The sequence below is a fragment of the Saccopteryx leptura genome, chromosome 1 (genome assembly GCF_036850995.1).
Source record: "Saccopteryx leptura isolate mSacLep1 chromosome 1, mSacLep1_pri_phased_curated, whole genome shotgun sequence".
Taxonomy (NCBI): Eukaryota; Metazoa; Chordata; class Mammalia; order Chiroptera; family Emballonuridae; genus Saccopteryx; species Saccopteryx leptura.
This window is the reverse complement of record NC_089503.1, coordinates 184,965,712-184,984,657: the sequence shown is the minus strand read 5'-3', so window position 1 is coordinate 184,984,657 and position 18,946 is coordinate 184,965,712. Positions and strand designations below refer to the sequence as shown.

The following is an 18,946-nucleotide window of genomic DNA, read 5'->3' as shown; positions in this document are numbered from 1 at the left end:
GTATTTCTAATTTTTGCATGCAAGAACTTAATTCAGGCCTTAAAAACGACACATTTTAGACAACATTAGACAAAGAGTAAACAGAAACAAGAATTAGACAAACCAGAGAGAAAGCCGGGATTTCAGGGCACAGCCAGATTAGAAAGACGCCTGCCTGATCTTAGGGCATTTTCTGAGAGAGACTAAATGACAGATCAGACTAATCAAACTTTCTTGAGAAAAATCTTGGGCGGCCGCATGAAAATTCTGTATAGTCATATCCAACAGGCATCTCCTGCCTTAATTTCCAGGCAAAGAATAGGAAAGAAACAAAATGATAGTTCAGAGGATTGTAGCTAAAATATTAAATAAAATTAGACGACAACAGGAAAATTTACAACTTTCCTAACACCTGAGTCTCCTATCCATTCTCAAATTCCAATAGCTGCTGCAACTGGCAGTTCAGGTTGATAATGCTGAAATTTCTCTACCTCAATTTTAGCTGAGCTGCAAACTAAGTTGATGGGTTTGGGGAAGGCTCCAATGTCTGTTTCCCTGAATCACATGCCCTTCGGCAGTGTACTTAGATTTACAATCATTCGTCCAATGTTTCCCTCTAATGCAGCATGGGCAGAAATCCTGAGCTTTAAGGGCTGGCTGCCCTTGAAGGAGAGGCTGAGACTGACATCCCAGGGGAACAGGGCAATTTCTAGCAAAATGTACCAAACCCCCGCACTGGAAACAAGATCCACAGGCAGAAATATTTCCCTGACCTTCTTTCTTTCGTTTGTTCTGCCATTTGTCAAAGTAGTGTCCTGGAAGCCTCCTCTGAAGCACTGTGGCAATAGCAAGACCTTGCATGTATGAAGTCCCAATATCAGCGCATATTCTGATATAGTCCTTTGTATCTCCCTTTTTGCAGTGAGGCTGAAGTGCAGCCTGGCAAACAGAATTAGCATTTTCATATACTGTTTTACTAAAATCCTTCCTGCTTCTTTGTCTACCACTATTCTTTCAACTGCCTGAATCAGCCGTGAAACAAATTCCTAAAATGGCTCATCAGCACCTTGCCTAATTTTGTGCAGTTCCTCCATTTTGGCCCCAGTAGGCAGGCATTTCCATGCTTGTGTGGCTATCTGGTTAATCATTTGATAAGTAATTAGTTAATACTCTAATTGAGCCACCATAGGGGCATATTGTTCTTCTCCAGTTAACATATCAGCAGTAACAGCAACCTCCTCTTGCCGGTTTCTCTCATCCTGCTCAGCTGCGTTTTCATAAAAGTCTGATTTCCATAACAAATGATCACCCCTGGAGAGACAAGCATGAGCAATAGCCTTCCAGTCATTTGGGGGAAGAGCCTTTGCACTAATACTATCTAATAAACCAAGTGTAAAAGGGGCAGTAGGCCCCATAGTAAGCACAGGCAAGTTTAAGCTCTTTCAGAGTTTTAAAAGGTAGAGGTTCATGCTCTTGCAGTACATTCCCTTGATTGTCCCGCCTTTCTACAACAGGAAAACAGGCAAAGCCATTCATTATTTCCCCTATATTTTGAGCCTGATCTAAAGCTTACTGGAGTGGGAAACTCCAAAGGTCTGAGACAAAGACCCTGGGAGCAACCCAGTAAGCCTAAGAAAGAGCAGAGGGCAGCAGAGGCACAAAGGTTAAGGCGGCCATGGCCAGACATTTTCATTATCTCCCGAGTCACCCTCAGACTCCAAGGTCTTCTCATATTTACATTTCTCTGTTTCTACCTCACTCTGATCAAACAACATCTTCTCCTCAAATAAAAACATTTGTACAAAAAGAAAAAGGGCCCTCACTTTTGACCCTAACTGTCCCATTAATTTATTACTCCCAATTATACTCTTCCCCAAAACTCTACTCAAAAATTTTACTTACTATGTGCACTTAGTAAGTACAGCTAGTGCTCGACTTACGACCACGATTGGTTCCAACAGACCGGTCGTAACATGATTTAGTCGTAAGTTGAGTAGGCTATATGTACAGTACTGTGAAGTGATGTTATAAAAATCTTTTAGCCATATTTTATCATAATTTTCTTTCATTATTGTATCGAGTCTGGGATAACAGTTGAAATGGTGCACACGGAGATGGTAGTGCAGCTGGAAGCTGGTCCGCACTGTCGTATGCCCAGCTGGGCAATGCTTGCGCTGCCAGACGTGGAGCAGTCGTGGCTAGCGATTGTGGTCGTAAAGTCAAATGGTCGTAAGTTGCATAGGTCGTAAGTAGATCAATACCTGTAAATGGGGAGTTCCATCACCTGCCTTCAGTTTAGTTTTTCCTTCCTAAGGTCCCTATTCAGGTGCCACTTGCCATGAGCCAGCGCAGCTAGTAATTTCAGGTCCTGAGTGTGATCAGTGTGGAATTAAGAAAATAGGTTTAAAGATAAAGAATGAGGTCAGGAGGGCTTTGCAATTGCTGATGGAAAGAAGAGAGCACCCTCCACATCCGTTTCTTGCTTTATTTATAGGGCAAAGTGAGGCCATTAGCAAATCAGAGATCTCTGATCATGTTTCCAAGGCAACCCAAGAATTTAACCAAGTGCAGAAAACCCCCACCATACATAACATCTTAACTTCACACAAAACAAAGGATAGAAGAAACTTGCCTCCAGTCTTTCCAGGTGTAAGGCCAGTAGCCACGGCCACCAACACAGCCGCCTGGCCCATGCAGGTTCGCATTGGATTCGGACAAACGCTAACGAAACAACGGAGCCAAGAACTGGTGGGCCATTAGCTTTAATCCTAGCTTGCACCTGGCGGGCAAGAAATACACACAGTGGGAAAACACTTCCCTTTCCATTTAGGGCTTCCAGAGCCACTGACTTATCCGAGTTTCCTAGAATCAAAGGTTTATACCTCACCAGCCTTATTCATCTCTGTTCCCCATCTCCTTCTTTTTGCACAAATTCTGCACAAACTGGCCTCTCCCTCAGCACTTCGCCATTTTGGCTGCTTCTCCTCTCCCCTTCATGGCCTTTCTCTGTTCTCCCCCAGCATGGGCTCCTCGGCCCCATTTATATTATAGAAATCAAAACCTTTAATCCAATATACAAACAAGGAAGTCTCTGATACAAAGTCACTTATCTGAGGCATAATGGGATTCCTCATGAGAGTGCACCCCCCCCACCACCATGCAACAGTCAAAGGTGGGAAAGGCTTAGTCTTAAAACTAAGCCTAAGGCTATAATGACCCTGCCTGCTTACAGCCTGTCCCCACACAATGCAAACTATAAGCAAGCAAACATATATATCATATTTACAAACTTATTTGACCAACACCGGGGAACATGGGGGTAGTGTAAACAATCCAGCACCACAGCTCAACAGCCTTTTGCAACTTAATCAGGCAAGTGAGGTGGGGGGATGGGCAGACTGTCAGCTTACAGCCAATTCCCCACACCTCTGTTCCCCAAAAATCTAAACTGCAAAAACCCTGTTGGCTTTTTGGTCCCCAACAGTGGTGGGTCCTGGTGAGAGCCGTCTTCTGGATTGGCTGTCATCTTCTTGCTGTGACCTCCTAGGGTGGAGAGAAAGATCGTCTTTCTCAAGCCTTTTCATACAGGGGTGCTAATCCCATCCTAGGGGTGCCATCCTTGTGACCTCATTTAAACCTGATCACCTCCTAAAGGCCTCACCTCCTGACACCATCATTTTGGGAGTTGGGGCTTCATTGTGTGAATCTGAGTGACACAATTCAGTCTATAGCAGGTGTGAAGGGGCTTATCGGGCCTCTGCAGCCACACTCAGGCTTGCCCTGGACTCTCTTGGTTTTAGTCCAGGAAGGCAAGGTCTGGCTCTGTTGGTTTCTTTCTCTCGTTTTCTGTTGTAGGTCAGGAGGGAAGAGGCCAGGGAGGGCTGGGTTGGACCCTACCCTGTGCTGTGTTATGTCAAGCTTGTCACCCTCCCAGGGAAGTAGTCACCCACCCATCAGCTCTTCCTTGGGGAGGTCCTACATAGAATTACTCCTCTGGTGGGTGCTCTGCTCGCTGAGCAGAGAGGCCTTACCAAGCAGTGGGATCCAGGAGCCTATGAGCCATTCGTAGCGTGGTCTGTGCTGGGGCCTTGGTGTCAGAGCTTGTGCTGTGTTCCAGCTATGTGATGGCAGTCTTGGAGGTCACAGCTTGGGACAGGCAGGAGGCTGCGGGGAGCACCCTTCTAGGTGCTAGGTGGGAAGCTGTCCAACTTCTGAATTGCTTAATAAAGCCAAATACATCTTCAAATTAAAAAGAAAAGAAAGTTCTAGGAAATGGACAAGGAAACAGAGTTATGGTTGCGGGGAAGAGGTGGGTGGACTGTGCAAGCTGGCACCTGTTCTGGGAATTCTAAGGGTTGCTCCCTGTTTTCTCCTCTGGTGGTAGAGTCAGATGGAGTTCAGCGTCTCTTCCTTATCCATCCAGGAGCCAACTAGTGGCTCCACCAGCGAGACCAGGCAGCCGTGCAAAGCGCCTCAGGGCTCGCAGGCCCTCCGGCCCTCCCAGGGCAGCAAGTCCTCCAGCCTGGATGCTTTGGGCCCCGCCCGGAAGGAAGAGGAAGCATCCTTCTGGAAGATCAATGCTGAGCGGTCCCGCGGGGAGGGGCCTAAGGCCGAGTTCCTGTCACTGACCCCCAGCCAGATCAAGTCCATGGAAAAAGGTGAAAAGGTCTTGCCAGCCTGTTATAGGCAAGACCATGCCCCGAAGGACAAGGAGGCCAGGGTGGAGAGGCCCGGCCACCTCTGCCAGGAGCCGCGTGTCCTTCCCAGCACCAGTGTCAACCACGAGGGACCCCAGCCCGCCCAGGCCTGCACCAGCACATTGGAGGAAGTCACTCTTTCTGAGCCCATGGCCAAGCTGCCTTCTCTGGAGGCCAGCCCCAGGGATGAAGAGGACACGGAGGATGAGCTGTTCTCAGATCCCGTGCCTGCACAGGTAGGTGGCCCCTTCCTCCAGGAAGGACATGGGTGTTTCCACCTCATAGCTATGGTGTGCAAATATCTGTTCGAGTTCCTGCTTTCAGTTCTTTGGGGTGTGTTCCCAGAAGAGGAGTTGCTGGATCCCATGGCAATTCTGTGTGTAACTTGGAGGAACAGCCACCCCGTTTTTCTCAGTGGTTGCACCATTTTCCCTTCCTATGAGCAGAGGTCTGGTTTCTCCATATCCTCACCAGTGCTGGCTATATTTCCTTCTTTGGTAATAGCCCTCTAGTGATCGCCATCTCACATGGGATCTGATTGGCATGTCTCTCATGCCAATCAGTTGCCTAGTGATGCTGAGGGTCCCTCCTGCTGCTCATTGGCTGTTTGTATCTCCTCTTTGAAGAAATGTCTCTTCAAATCCCTTGCCCAGTTTTATGTATGTGTTTTCTGTCGTTGGGCTATGGTCATCTCTGGGTGTTCCCTGAATGGGGTTCCAGGTGCTTCCATGCCTCTCTCAGCAGATGACCTGGTCAGCTGTCCTGAAGAAAGGGGGTCCTGTGGTAGGTGATGTATCTACCTTCCTTCGACTGCACACTCTGCAGCCCATCCTCCCCCTTAAGGCTCTCCACCATCTTAACCTGAGACTTTGGGCCCTTCCTTTTCCTGCCTTCTCTTTGTGTCTCGAACCTTCTGCCCTCAGCCCCTTCCCAGACAGGCTTGCATGCCTCTCCCCCTGACGGCCATCTTTCTCTGGCCCTCTGCACATGGGTCTTCCCATACGGGAAGCACTGACATACAACACGTGAGAGGTTTGATTGTAAGAGACGTGGGACAGCGTATGGGGAGGGGAGGGTCAGAGAAAGCACACTGAGTCCCCCGAAAGGACAGCCTCTGAGCAGGAAGCCCAGAGTGACACGCCCCCACATTGAAGAAACTGCCAGGCCACCAGAGAAAGGGAACTCACCCGAACTCCTTAGTTTTTTTCATTTTTGGCTTGGTCTGCATCAAATTTGGAGGCAGCAAAACTGGGCTGGAGATAAGCGTCCAGAGACATTGAGAAGCCCATTGCCAGCTTAGATGCACTTTTTGTTGGCAGGCTGCATGCAGAGTGGGCTGTTAGTGTCCTTACCCAGGAAGGCTCGGCCACCAGGGGACTGTCTGCTGTGCCGCCCCAGAGGACAGGGGCATCTAGTCACAGGGGGCCTGGTGGGAGCCTGATAGGCTGTGTGTGAAGTCTGCAGCAGCTTGAGACAGCCCAAGCTCACCCCTGTCATTGAAGTGGGAGAATCTTGACCTGAAGAATGTCCCTGGGTTAAGAAAAATACTCCAGACCCTTCTACATAATCTGAAAGAAGCTTTTCATCTTTTCCCCATATTTTTTATTCCCTCCACTTTGTAAATTTTGTGTGTGGATGTGTGTTACATTAGAAAGACTATATCTGTAACATGCACTTTCATTCCATGGTGAATAAGTTTAAATATGCCTGTCTCTCAGAAAGAGAAAAAGATACATTTTTCTCATTTTCTCTGTAGGGAGGTCTAAAAGCTGCTCACAGACACATCTGAGGACAGAGAAGGGGTGCAGGGTCCTGACAGAGTGTCACTTGCATTGAATTTTTATTTAATTTTCTGGTTCCAAGCACTGAGGCGAATTGAGGTTGGGGAGCCTCAAGACTGAATCAGGCAATTTCATTTGGGTCATTTTAAATGAGATGTTATTTTTAGATTATGGAATACTAAAAAAGAAATCTCTCTTTCCTTACTTTGGTGTTTTTCTTTCCAGCAGGTCAGCTCAAGCAATGTCATCTTGAAGACGGGGTTTGATTTTCTGGACAACTGGTAAAGTGTGTTAGATGGGAAAGTACCACAAAACACCAAGGGCCCCCGAGTGTTTGCAAAGTGGTGTGGCGGGGGAGACTGGAAAGGGCGGCGTTTCCCTGGGTTGTTTCCTGGTTTCTATACACAATTTTCTTAATCTTTTGGAAACTGGTAAATATCACTTTGTCTAGATTTCCAGACTTTTCCCTTTTTTGGTAAGACCAGATAGATATGCTATTTTCATTGCTTTAATAACAGAAGTTTTACGTTTGGAATTTTTTAAAGACTAGAATTCAGTAAATCTTGTAAATAAAACTTCTGTTCCAGTCGCACGCAATTTTCCCCCTCTATGTCACAAAAATTATAACAGTGATATCTGTCTCCTTCTCCTTTATCCCCTCCTTTCTCTGAACATGTGGAGTTACCTTTGATGAGTGATTGTTAGTGCTGTCCTCAGCAGTGGTGACGTCTGCATGCTGGCTGTGGTCATGGAAGGATGTGCTCTCCACCCCGCCACCCCCACCCCTGCTCTGGGCCATCCAAGGCTTCCCCCACTGAAGCCACATTTCTTAAATCATGTGCCACCATCCACTCTTGCATCATTTCCAGGAAACAGACTTGACTCATGGCAGAGGGCGTCTTCAAGCTGCCCCAATACTTACTCAAATGATTCATCATTGTTTAAGAGTTGCATGCTTAAATGTTTTGTATTAACTTTTCATTATTTTGTATCTAGCCTTAGCGGTTGTAGGGCTACCACTTCTCTTGGATTTGTACTGTTCTCCTTCTGGAAGTTCTTCACTACTTACGTGGCCTGTGTATTTCCCTATCCTGGGCACCTGCAGGTGTCACTGGCGGGCAGGGCTTTTTCTGGTTAGTTGTGTGAGGCCTTCCAGCATGAGACTGGCAGGGGCTCCTTCATCCCAAGGACTGGTCAACCTGCGTCGCCATGGACCCTCCCCAAGCGCTGAGCGCCAGCATAAGTGGAAGAGTCCAGTTTCTGCACGGACCCAACAGCACTCCCTGGAGACCTTTGTGGTCATGTCAGTGGCATCTCCTGGAGTGGGACCTCTCTGTTCACTGCTGCTCCGCTGGGGGAAGCTCCCAGGATACTCAGGGGAGCAGCTTGGCCCATGCCCCCGATGGTGTGGAAGGAGTGTGGGCCTTACCCTGGAGTGTCTGTGCCCTGACCATGGACCCTGAGCTGCATGAACCTGCAGGACATACCCAGGCGTGATCTGAATGTCACCTCTCACTGTGTTCTCCTCACCTGAAGCCTTAAACCCAGCGAGTCCTGCCAGTGAGCACCTGCTCTCAGCATCAAAGTGTGTCTTTTAAAAAATGCCTCTTTGTTTTATAGAACAAATCTGAAATGATTTCCAGAACATTTTATTTGTCCCCAAGATGAAGCACATGGCAATTTTTTTTCTAGGAGAGTTACTACCAAAGCTGTGGTTTAGCCAGTGTTTGGTTTGGTTCCTGCCAATTGCTTAATGTCCCTAAACCTCATTTGCTTCCTTGGGGTACTGGATTTGACCTTTCTCCTTTAGTGACTGTCTTTATTGTTCAAATGCAGGTTCTTTCTGTACCATTTAAGTATAGTTGAACTACAAAAAGGAAAAAAGTTTTCTAACATGGTGGTGAGGGAAAGGAGCCTAGAAATCCCATCTGGAACAGCACAGCAGGGGTCAGCCCCTCGGACCAGCTGCGAGCCTCCAGCCTGGCTGACCACCTGCTGGGATGAGGGCAGTGACCTGTCTTACACCCCAGGCTTGAAAGCAGGCTCCCCTAAAAGCAAGGAGACGTGCAGACATGAGTTTGTACTCCTTGGTGTTGGCAGCAAAGAAGAAAGATCTTTGTCCTGGGACAATTAGCCCAAGGTGAGCTGTCTGTTCTGGCAGACAATTTCTTTTCTGCTTTCTCCTAAAGCCCGGTAACCCCTCCAAGTTCTCCTGGGGAATCCTAGAGGGAATCCTAAAGTCGTGTTGCTTTGCTCCACTTTCAAAAGTAAAGGAGCTCGTGAGAGGGAGAAGCAAAAGCCTGGAGGACGCTGGCTCATGGTCAGCATCTTGCCTGACCTTCCGGTCCTCCTTGTAACCACAACATTCTATACAAAGATGGCTCCTTTCCTGTCCTGGGAATCTATATGTTCTGTATATTCATTCAAATAAGGGAAAATTAAGCTCTTACGTTTGCCTCCTTTTTCCCCACTGTATATCAGCATGGAGCTTCTGAAACCAGGAGTTTCTATTTATTATTTTAAAAATACGCACTTGTGAAGCATGCGTGTTTCTGTATTCCCCACACCCCCTGCCCCTGCATCTGGGATTCAGCTCAAGGATTCATTGTCTTGCTTTGAGTGACTGTATTTTGCAAATCTCTCCCAGGAAGTTAGAAGCCAGTCTCAGTTCTTTCACCTAGGGGTCCTTCCCTCACCCCCTTGGGTCTCAAAGTGATGCCCACTTGAGAACCGCGGGGTTGCAGCCCCTAGCAGGGGTCCCCAAACTTTTTACACAGGGGGCCAGTTCACTGTCCCTCAGACCACTGGAGGGCTGCCACATACAGTGCTCCTCTCACTGACCACCAATGAAAGAGGTGCCCCTTCCGGAAGTGCGGCAGGGGGCCGGATAAATGGCCTTAGGGGGCTGCATGCGGCCCGCAGGCCGAAGTTTGGGGACGCCTGCGTGGGTGTCTGAATGACTTCCCTTTCTTTGCGCCTCTCTTTGATACGTTTTCAAAAATGAAAATTCTTACTGAGTCCTTGTAACTTGGTTGCGTTTTATATTAATAGCCTTTAATAAAGTCATTTAAAATATTCTAGACATGTCTGTTTAGGCCTCTGCTGGGGCCAGGAAGCCTGTTAGGATGATTGTTATTAAACACTGAGAAGAGGAAATAGATTCTTGCTAATTAAACCAGCATGAAACCCCATTCCTGACCTCTAGTGGCACAATGGATAAAGCATTGAACTGGAGTACTAAGGTTGCTGGTTCGAAACCCTGAGCTTGCCAGGTCAAGGCATATACAAGAAGCAACTACTACCAGTTGTTGCTTCCAGCTCCTCTCGTTTCTCTCTCTAAAAATCAATAAATAAAATCTTTTAAAAATATCCCACCTTGCACAATCCTGACCTGGTCCCCCTAAAGGTTTGTGGAAATCAGTGTCGAGTATACAGGTCCCCAGCAGAAGGGGTGGGCTGTGTCCTGAGGGCTCTAGTATTGCCCTTGGGTGACATACTTATCACATCGAATGATTGACTAGAGAGAATAGATACTATTTATTGTCCTAAAAGCATTCACATTGAATCTGGTAGAGCTGATTTGGGGGGGGAAGAAATACAAATTTAAGTCTGTCCAGTCAGTCCATTTCTTTACTGTGCAGGTGGTAAGTTGCCAGAGGAAAGTTTCTAGGTGTGAACTTTTCTATGTTGAATGTGCTTTTAAGACACCCATCAGGAATATAGTGATTGAGGTTGACAGACTTCTCCTGACTTATCATGCACAATGGTGCGTTGCTGCCTTTGAGATCTTGGGGAGCAAATATTTCTGGGTGAACAAGTGGTTGCTTACTGCTGTCCAGTGACTTGGATGAAGCCTGTGGGCTCAGTACACCTGCACATGGTGAGAGGAACTCAGAATGTCATACTGATATATCTTTTTTAAAGTGTTTCTTTGCAAGAGAGAGCCGTCGACATAAAGACAAAATATACCTGGATGTGTTTAGCACTTTGGAGCAAGGAGGGAAGATGTTGAATCTGGGAGCAAGAACGCACTCTTGTGGGGTGGGGTATTCATGAGGCTTTCTAGTCATTTTGTCAGTCTTACTCATGCTTATCTGCAATTGAATGAACTTAATGGCCCCTCTGGTGTGTTGTTACCAAAAAGGGGCACCCTACAAGGAAATCAGCAATTTGGAACCCCACCCAGACTAAGGCAGTGAGTAAGCAAGCAATTCTGAATATAACATCAGCTTAAAACTCAGGAGCAGTAATTCCAACTGAAAACTTAAATAAAAAGGTACCAACTGCTAACGGCAACCAAGAGTATAAAGTGTCCAGCAATCAACTTCAACAAATACAGGAAGACGTTTCTAAAGAAAACTATAAAAATGAAATAGAAGGCATAAAAGATGAGATCATCTTGGGTGAGATACTTAATAGTATAAAACCGTCATTTTTTCCCCAAAGTATTTTATAAAGTTAGTGCAGCTTCCACAAAAACTGCTGTTGGATATTTAAAGAAATTTGACAAGTTGACATTAAATTGTAGATGGAGGAGAACAGTTCACCAGGGACAAGGGGTTGTAATGCATTATGGAAATACATTACAAAGCCATAGACATAGGGTGTGGGTGTTGGTGCAGGGGTAGACGATTGGACCAATGAGACAGGATGGAGACTTGGGATAAACCCATACATACATATGAGGGGACTTAGTCTAAAATCCAAGTGCCACTGCAGACCATCAGGTTCACTGTGTGGACAGAGAAATGTAGATTCCAGCCCAACACCACATGCAGGGTGGGCTACATATGGAGACAAGACCAAGTTAAAGAGGGTAGAAGTATAAAGCTAACAGGCATATCTTGTGGCCGAGGGTAAAGCAGGACTTCTTCAATGAAAGTTCAAAAGTACAGACCATGAAGCCACATATTACATTGCATACATGGAAATTCAGGATTTTCATCAAGGGAGTAACCATGGATAGAACTAATTAGCTGAAAGAATGGGAGAGGATGTTTGCTATGTCAATTGCAGTAAAGGGCAAGCATTGAGAATATATTGGGTATTCCCGCAAAACAACAAGAGGCCAGCAACCTCAACAGATAACTATCATTAGAGAAAACGCTTAAAAACTGGGAAGCCTATGAAAAGGTGCTTTAAGTAATTGGTTATCAGAGAAAAAAAATTATAGAGTTGCATAATGCCAGAAATGGGTTAGGGCAGTGGTTCTCAACTGGGGCAGTTTTGTTCCCCACCCTAGGACATTGGGTAATGTTGGAAGACATTTTTATCACCACTGAGGGAAGGGAGAACGTGCTGTGGACACCCAGTGGGTGGAGACCAGGGATGCTGTCAAACATCCCGTAGTGTGCAGAACAACCCCACAGCAAGGACTCTGATCCAAAATGTCAGTGGTGTTGAAGCCGAGAAACCCTGGGATAGCAGACGTACAGATACTGTGTCAAGAGTAATGTAATATTTTGCCACATATCCTGCAATTCCCACCAAAGATATTTGTCTTAAATTCTTACACGGGCACTTAAGGGGATGTGTATAGGACTGTTTGCTGCAGTGCCATTAGTGAGAATTGGGGACAAGCTGGGTGTCCATTTGGAAGGTGGTTAGATAAATGAGATGCCCCCACCATAGGTTATTAGGTGGCACTTAAAAGCAACAAATTCGATGGACACATGGCAACATGGATGGATCTGAACAAATAGAGTACTTGGTGGATAAAAGCAACAAACAAAATGGACCAATCATGGCAATGTGCTGGTAGGCACCTTGCAAAGAAATTTGGAATTTTTCATATCCAGGAGTGTTACTGATCTCTCAAATCAGACAGGAGGCTCACTTGTTTCTCTGGTGTGTTGGGTTGAGGTAGCCATTGCCCAACATTGGTTAGATCCTTTGTGGCTCGTCTCCAGTTGTAATTTGTGTATATGAAATCACACCAGCTGTTTGAGGTAGGGCAGGACACTCTGCAGAAGAGGTGATTTTATCAGTTGGCCTGTTGCCTTTTCCACAGCAACCCCAAATTTACTCCATCTAAGAATCTGTCATGCAATAAACTCATATACAGTAGTATAAGTGGAGATCTTTAAAAATTATGTCAAAAGTTGTAATTATAGTATAGAATGTGTGGGAAACAGAGTCGACTGCTTTAACACCACACCAGCATTTTGAAGCATTTATGGCCTTTTTTTTTTTTGTGAAAATGTCCAGGTTCAAGTGGAAAACAATGTCACAGGGACAGTCCAGATTAGAAATGAGGTCTACATGCATCCTTGGCAACACATAGACCCTGGCCGTTTGCTTGTGCTGCGTACTCCACCTCCCTGTCGCTACTCCCTCATTTTGTCTTCATGTACTGATTCCTGCCAACATCTGGCTCCGGGATTCGTTGGTGTATAATACAGACCTAGTTGCTACCCTCATGGCTTGCAGTCTAGTGGAGGAGGCGGACTAAGCATATGACTATGTGAACAATTTCATAGTTGAAAATTGTAAAAAGTAAATATTTCTACTTCTGGCCATGACAGAGTAATAAGGAGTGGACTTACCCTCTTGTTATAAACAACTAGAAGATTGGAGAAAATACAGGGTGGGGAAAATACGGGAAACAGAACTTATTCTTGTATTATTATTTATTAATAATTGCATTATTTTCTATACAAACAATTTTTAACCTACCTGTGCCCCTCCCTGTACAGGAAAGAATGATTTATAGACTTTGGACAACAACCAATGCAGGACTGTGATCCCAAGAGAAGGGCAAAAAGTGATGTAGCCTTATGATTGTCCAGCTTTCTGACTTAGGCATTTTCTAGCCTGTGCTGCAGGAAGTCTTATTGAACTGGGAAGAATGAGTTTGGGGAGGAAGAGGGAGCTGGAACTTGTAGGCAGGAACTATGCAGATAATTCCCCTGGAGGGTGTTGGAGGCAGTTTCTGGATCACAGCACAGGGAGGAGGAAATCCTAACAGCCTGGTGATCTTGCTCAGGTGAGGACAATTAATTTGGAGCTGGGGAAGCCAAAGGGGCTAGAATTGGAAGGGCAGAGTTCCAGAGAAGAAGAGTTACAGCAATCTGCATAGGAGTTTCATTAAGTCTTTGGCCAAAGACCAACCTGTCCACGTGTTTGGTGAAACCCTAATGGGCCAGGCAAGAACAATCTCCATGGAAATAGCAGCTTCTCAGGAAGGTGAGAGGACTTTGCAGTTTAACACAAATATTTTCCAATTGCTTCAGACATACAGGTTCCCTCACCTTGAACTGCAGTGACCCACTGAGATGGAGTTTATTTTACTTGTCCAGAAGTGGTAATTTTCTTTACCTCCAGCTGTCGGTCATGGTGCCCTAGAACTTCCTGGGTTTGCCCTTATACAGAACCTGACTCCAGAATTAACCCCAAGGGCCTGAAAGGGAACAGGAGAAAAAGGAAGCTTTAAGCCAATCCCAGTGCATGATATGACTGCTGAATAGTTTCCAGCTCCTGGTCCCAGTTGAATGGCCCTTATAAACTGGAATAAGTCCTTGTAGAGGCTGGGCCCCAGAACCAAACTCGTGTGGTTTGGATCTTCTTGAAGGCATGGTGACAGATGAGGTGGCCCATCAGGACCTTTCCTCCTTACAGTTCAGTTCAGTTGGAAGTTGAATCAGCTGGTTTTTAGGTCAGACATTCTGGGGGAACTGATTATAACCAGCTTTTCTGCATAGCCAATTTGATGGGGGGCAATTTTTTGATTCTGAAGTAGCTATTTGAACAGAGCTTCATAAAAAATATCTATTACAATAACAGTCATCATTTATTGTTCATAAGTGTGCATAGTTCCTCATTCACACCTAGGGGACCTCGCCCCATCTCAGCTCATCCCCTCCCACTCCAATCTTTACCCCTCAATAGGCATCAGCAGTAGGCTGAGCCCTTGAGTTGGCTGAGAGTTTTTATTGGTTTTCTACTGATGCTATAAAAATTGCCACCAACTTGGTGCTTTCAATTCATTATCTTACATTTTTGTAGATTAGACGTCTGACACGGGTCTCACTGAGCTAAAATCAAGGTGTCAGGACCTCATGGCTAGAGGCTCCAGAGAGAATTCACTGCTCCCGTTTGTAAAGGCCACCCCTGTCCTTGGCTCATGACCCCACCCCCATGTCTGGGTCTCTGGCTCTTCTTCCGCATTTTACTCCCCTCTGCTCTTGACGTCATGGGGCCCACTTGGATAATCCAGGATAATCTCCCCATTTCGGAGTTAACCGATTACAGCCTAAACTCCATCTGCAGTTTCAATTCCCCTTTGCCGTGTGACATGGTCACAGATTCCAGGAACATGGTGGTAGGAGGGGGAGGGCATCAGTCTGCCTGCCTACCACAAGACATGTTTTTAATTACTTGGTAAGATCACCAAAATGTCCCAGAGGAAGGAACATTTAAACCAGGAGAGTAGTAAGAAAACCACTACCATCAACAGTTCAGGCAAGAAGCAGTGAGGAGTTGGCCCAGATGGGCAGCGCTGGAGATGGAGGCAGGATGGACTTAGGAGACATTTGGGAGATAGCTTGGCAGAGCAGGCTGCCACTGCAGGGCAGTGGGATCTATTCTCACCCTGGCATAACACAGCTGAGAACGGCTGTTCTGATTACGAGGAGGTAACGTCTGCACGAAAGCCAACCTGACCCTCCAGAGTCAAGGCCACACAAGAAATGGGAAATTGTTGGCCATTTCATTGGCCACAGGCTCTCCTCAAGCCAAGTCTGGGTGTCAGTGTTGGTGTAATCCTACACATGGTTTACCTCAGACAGACAAGCTCACTTGATGGACGATTCCTTCCATCTTGATCACGTGTCCCTACTCCCAACAAGAGGAGGAGTTCCCCTCCGTTCCCCTTGGATTTGGGCTGGTCCTTGTACCAACTCTGACCCAAAGAATGTGGGTAGTTACCTTGTGTGACATCTGAGCCTCAGCCTCTCGAAGCTGGGCAGCCTCCACTCTTGCTCTCTTGAAATGCTCCCGTCTTCATGCAGAGAACGTGGTCTGACCCACGTGGGCAGCCATGTGGGAGAGAACCGGGGCCACTCAATCCGCAGACCCAGCCAGCTGCCAAACATGTGATGAGGACAGCAGGGCCAGCCAGGCTCCGGCTTGAAGACTGTCTTGGCCTAGGCCACCATCACAAGTTAGCTTAGAAGTTTCATTTCTCACAGTCCTGAAAACTGGAAGTCCAGCTCTCTTCCTCTTATATGGACACCAATCCCATGAAGGGGAATCTACTCTCATAACTTATTCACCTGCCGAAGACCCTGCCTCCTAATCAACCCTATTGGGAGTTAGGGTTTCAACATATACATTTAGGGAGTACAGAAACATGCATCCGTAACACCCAGCTAGTGAAACACATGAGGAAGCTCGACTGACAACATAAGGAACCCAGGGGAGCCATCTCCGCTGAGCCCAAATATCAACCACAGAATCGTGAGCAAAAACACGGTCGCTATTGTATGCACTGGATGCTGGGTGATGTGATGGAGTTGGGCAAGATAACTGATGTGCCTTTTCCTCTGCTATCGCCCCTCCCCAAAGCTTACAGTGGATTTCTGTTATGAAGAAGGCAGAAGAGGAAGAAAAAAAGCAAAAGAAAAATTTTTTAAATTGATTTTATTGGGGCGACAGTGGCTAACATAATTATACAGGTTTCAGGTAACATCTCTGTACACCATACTGTGTGTTCACCCCCCAAGTTAAGTCTTTGTCCATCTCCCATACCCTCCTGCACCCCTCCCACCCTGGCAATCATTACACTGTGTCCTTGTGTTGTTGGGGTGAGGAGGGTGGAGGGATTGAGCAAAAGAGCAAAAGAAATTTTGCCCAACCAGATAATGCTGTGTGGAGTGGAATTCCTACGACAATTTGCACTGATTTCTGCGCTTACTGGTCATAAACGGACAGATGCATTATCTTTGGAGGGCCCTTGGCTATTTGCAAAGCACTGTTGCTCGTCTTCATTCTCTCTCAATTACTGAAATGACAGATGGCGGCCACCAGGGCTGTAAGTACAAAGAGGAGCCCTGAGATGACGGCAGAGCCCCTAGTAGGGCTGCTGGAGGCTGGCAGAGCTCAGAGGAACAGAACTAAAGATAGACTTTCACATGATGCCTAGCGCCCAACTTCCATGACTGGGCGGTTCATCAGCCAGCGGGCATGCACTGTCCCCACTGGTGGGGCAGTGAGGTAACAGCAAGACATATAAAGGTGCCATCACTGCTTCCGGAAGTCTAGCTGGAAAGGCAAAGGAAGCTACAATTTAAAAAAGGTTTATTGCTAACCTGTGTTTTACTGTCTGTGAGTCACTGTAAGTTACCAACCTGTCAGGCCTACAGAGTTAGAGAAGGTAACAGAACAGAGAACAGGGGTGTGGAGCAGGGGGGAAGCCTCCAGAAGACACGGGGTCACTCCTGTAATACTTTTGACCTCTCAGGTGGAACTGTCCCAGGAGGCAAGTAAGTTAGTCGTTTCCCTGTGGTCACGAGGTGGTGTGTCTCATCACTTGTGGTTGAGATAGCAAGAGCATTTGAATTATTGTAACAAGAATTATCATCCATTAAACATCTAATATGTGCCAACTGGCATCCTGGATGTTTTGAGTCATTTAATCTTTGCAACACTTCTTGCGAAGTTGGTATTGCTATTAATCTCATTTTTAGATGGGGAACCTGAGGCTCAGATTGGTTGAATAACTTCTGCAAACACAAACAGCTAGTACGTGGCAAACTGGGATTCAAGGCCCCGTTCACCTGACTTCTAAGCACGTGCAGGACCACTGTGCAGAGGCCAGACAATCCTTCAAACTTAATGAAGCAGTCACTTCCTAAAAGAGAAATCCATTTCCTCGAAACATCTTTATGCTTCCTCATTCATAACATCCAGTTCACTGAGCTGTGACTCCTGGAAGCTTCTTGTCCTTTTTCTTAGAACACAAAAGCTACAAAGAGCTCATTTCTGAGCACCTTCTTTGGATGGGCTTATTTGTTGCCCAGCGGAAAAATTAATGTGGTCACTTTAACACCCAGCTTACATGCCTAATGTTCTTGCCCTTTAAAAAAAGAATAAAAGCATTGTTCCCTGTCCTCCACAGGGCCCTCGGTGCCTTATGCTGCCTTGTCCATTTGGGTTCGATTGCTGAGTGTCTGTCACAGGGAGGGGAACCTGTATCTGTGAGGGGAAGACACATGTCTTGGGGGCCAACAGCCCAGCTTAGGGAGGAAGTCACCTTCAAAATGTACAGGCAGTGGGTGGAGTGGAGGGTGGGCAGGAAGGGGGAGGGGACTAAGAAGTACAAACATCTAGTTATGAAATAGCCATGGGGCTGTCAAGTATAGCACAGTACTATGGATGGTGCCAGGTGGGTACTAGACTAATTGTGATGATCCCTTCTTAAGGTGTTGAATCACTATGTTGTACACCTGAATTGAATATAATATTGTATGTCAACTGAAATTTAAAAGTTAAAAATAATTGTTAAAAAAGTCCAGCAGCGGCAACAGCAGTAGGGGCTGGCTGGGACTCTGTCATCCTAGCTTTCAGAATTCTGCCCAACACCTACCTCTCTCTGAGCGTCATAGTCTTCTTAGATAACACTCTGAAGTTCCTGACACAGAATAGTCACCTAGTCACTCCTTCCTAGCATGGCCTTACACCTGCATGTGCATTTAAATTACATCCTTCACAAAATATATTTACACATGAGACATTTTAACATAGCATTTTAAATCGTATAGTGTTTTAGACACTATAGGGCAAATGTATTCATTTCCAAGTCTGGGTTGCACAGCTTCCAAATCATGCTGACAACTTGTGCTTCTTATCCTTAATAACCCAGAGGGTGTCGTGGCTTGACCTTGGAGGCCATGGACGCATGAGAGCTGTCTGGGGATACACAGTGGTAGCCGCACAAAAGCTCCATGGCTCCAGAGACAGACGGGTCGATGTGCTGTGCAATGTGGAAAAACTAACCTTTCTCTCAAAGTCTCAGTTTCCTTCTCTGCACATGAGACTCACTCCCCATGTCACAAATTGTGGGGCTTTGTGAAGGGAGGTGCGCTTGTTGGTCTGACCCTCGAGGTGACAGAGGGGAGCTTGGGTGGTTACATGGTTCTGCCATTGAGTCTTGGCCATATCTGAGGGGGTAGTGGAGGTTGGACTCCATCAGCAGTTTTTAATCTGTAATATTTGAATGATTAACACTCCAAGGGGATGTTTCAGGGGACACCTTGGGAAGGCTCGAGGCTGGTCTGGCCCCTTCAGCTAGGGAGCTCTAATTTGATCTCTCTCCTGCACTAAGGCTTTGCACCAGCCCTTTGCTGTGAAAGAGGTTCTGGTGAAAAAAATCAAGGTTGGAGACGACTGGGCAATACAAGTTCTTGGGTCACTTCAGCTTCTCATGTTCTCTGAGGCGAAGGAGTTCTCAGCTCCCCTGAAAGTTAAGCTCAGCCTTGTCGGAAGTCACAG

General features: G+C 46.4%; 1 protein-coding gene across 3 annotated transcripts in view; it reads left to right on the top strand.

Annotated features, from left to right (window-relative positions):
• Nucleotides 1-9,534, top strand: part of C1H1orf198 (chromosome 1 C1orf198 homolog) — a 36,956-nt gene extending 27,422 nt beyond the window's left edge. For 2 of the 3 annotated variants that reach the window (XM_066382905.1, XM_066382886.1), the window contains exons 3-4: nucleotides 4,364-4,912; nucleotides 6,683-9,534. In XM_066382905.1, coding sequence (XP_066239002.1) covers nucleotides 4,364-4,912; nucleotides 6,683-6,742 — 609 coding nt within the window. In that variant the 3' untranslated portion in view covers nucleotides 6,743-9,534. The remainder of the gene's footprint in view (nucleotides 1-4,363; nucleotides 4,913-6,682) is intronic. The other variant, XM_066382896.1, reaches the window with a different exon arrangement.
• The last annotated feature ends 9,412 nt before the right edge of the window (nucleotides 9,535-18,946 follow it).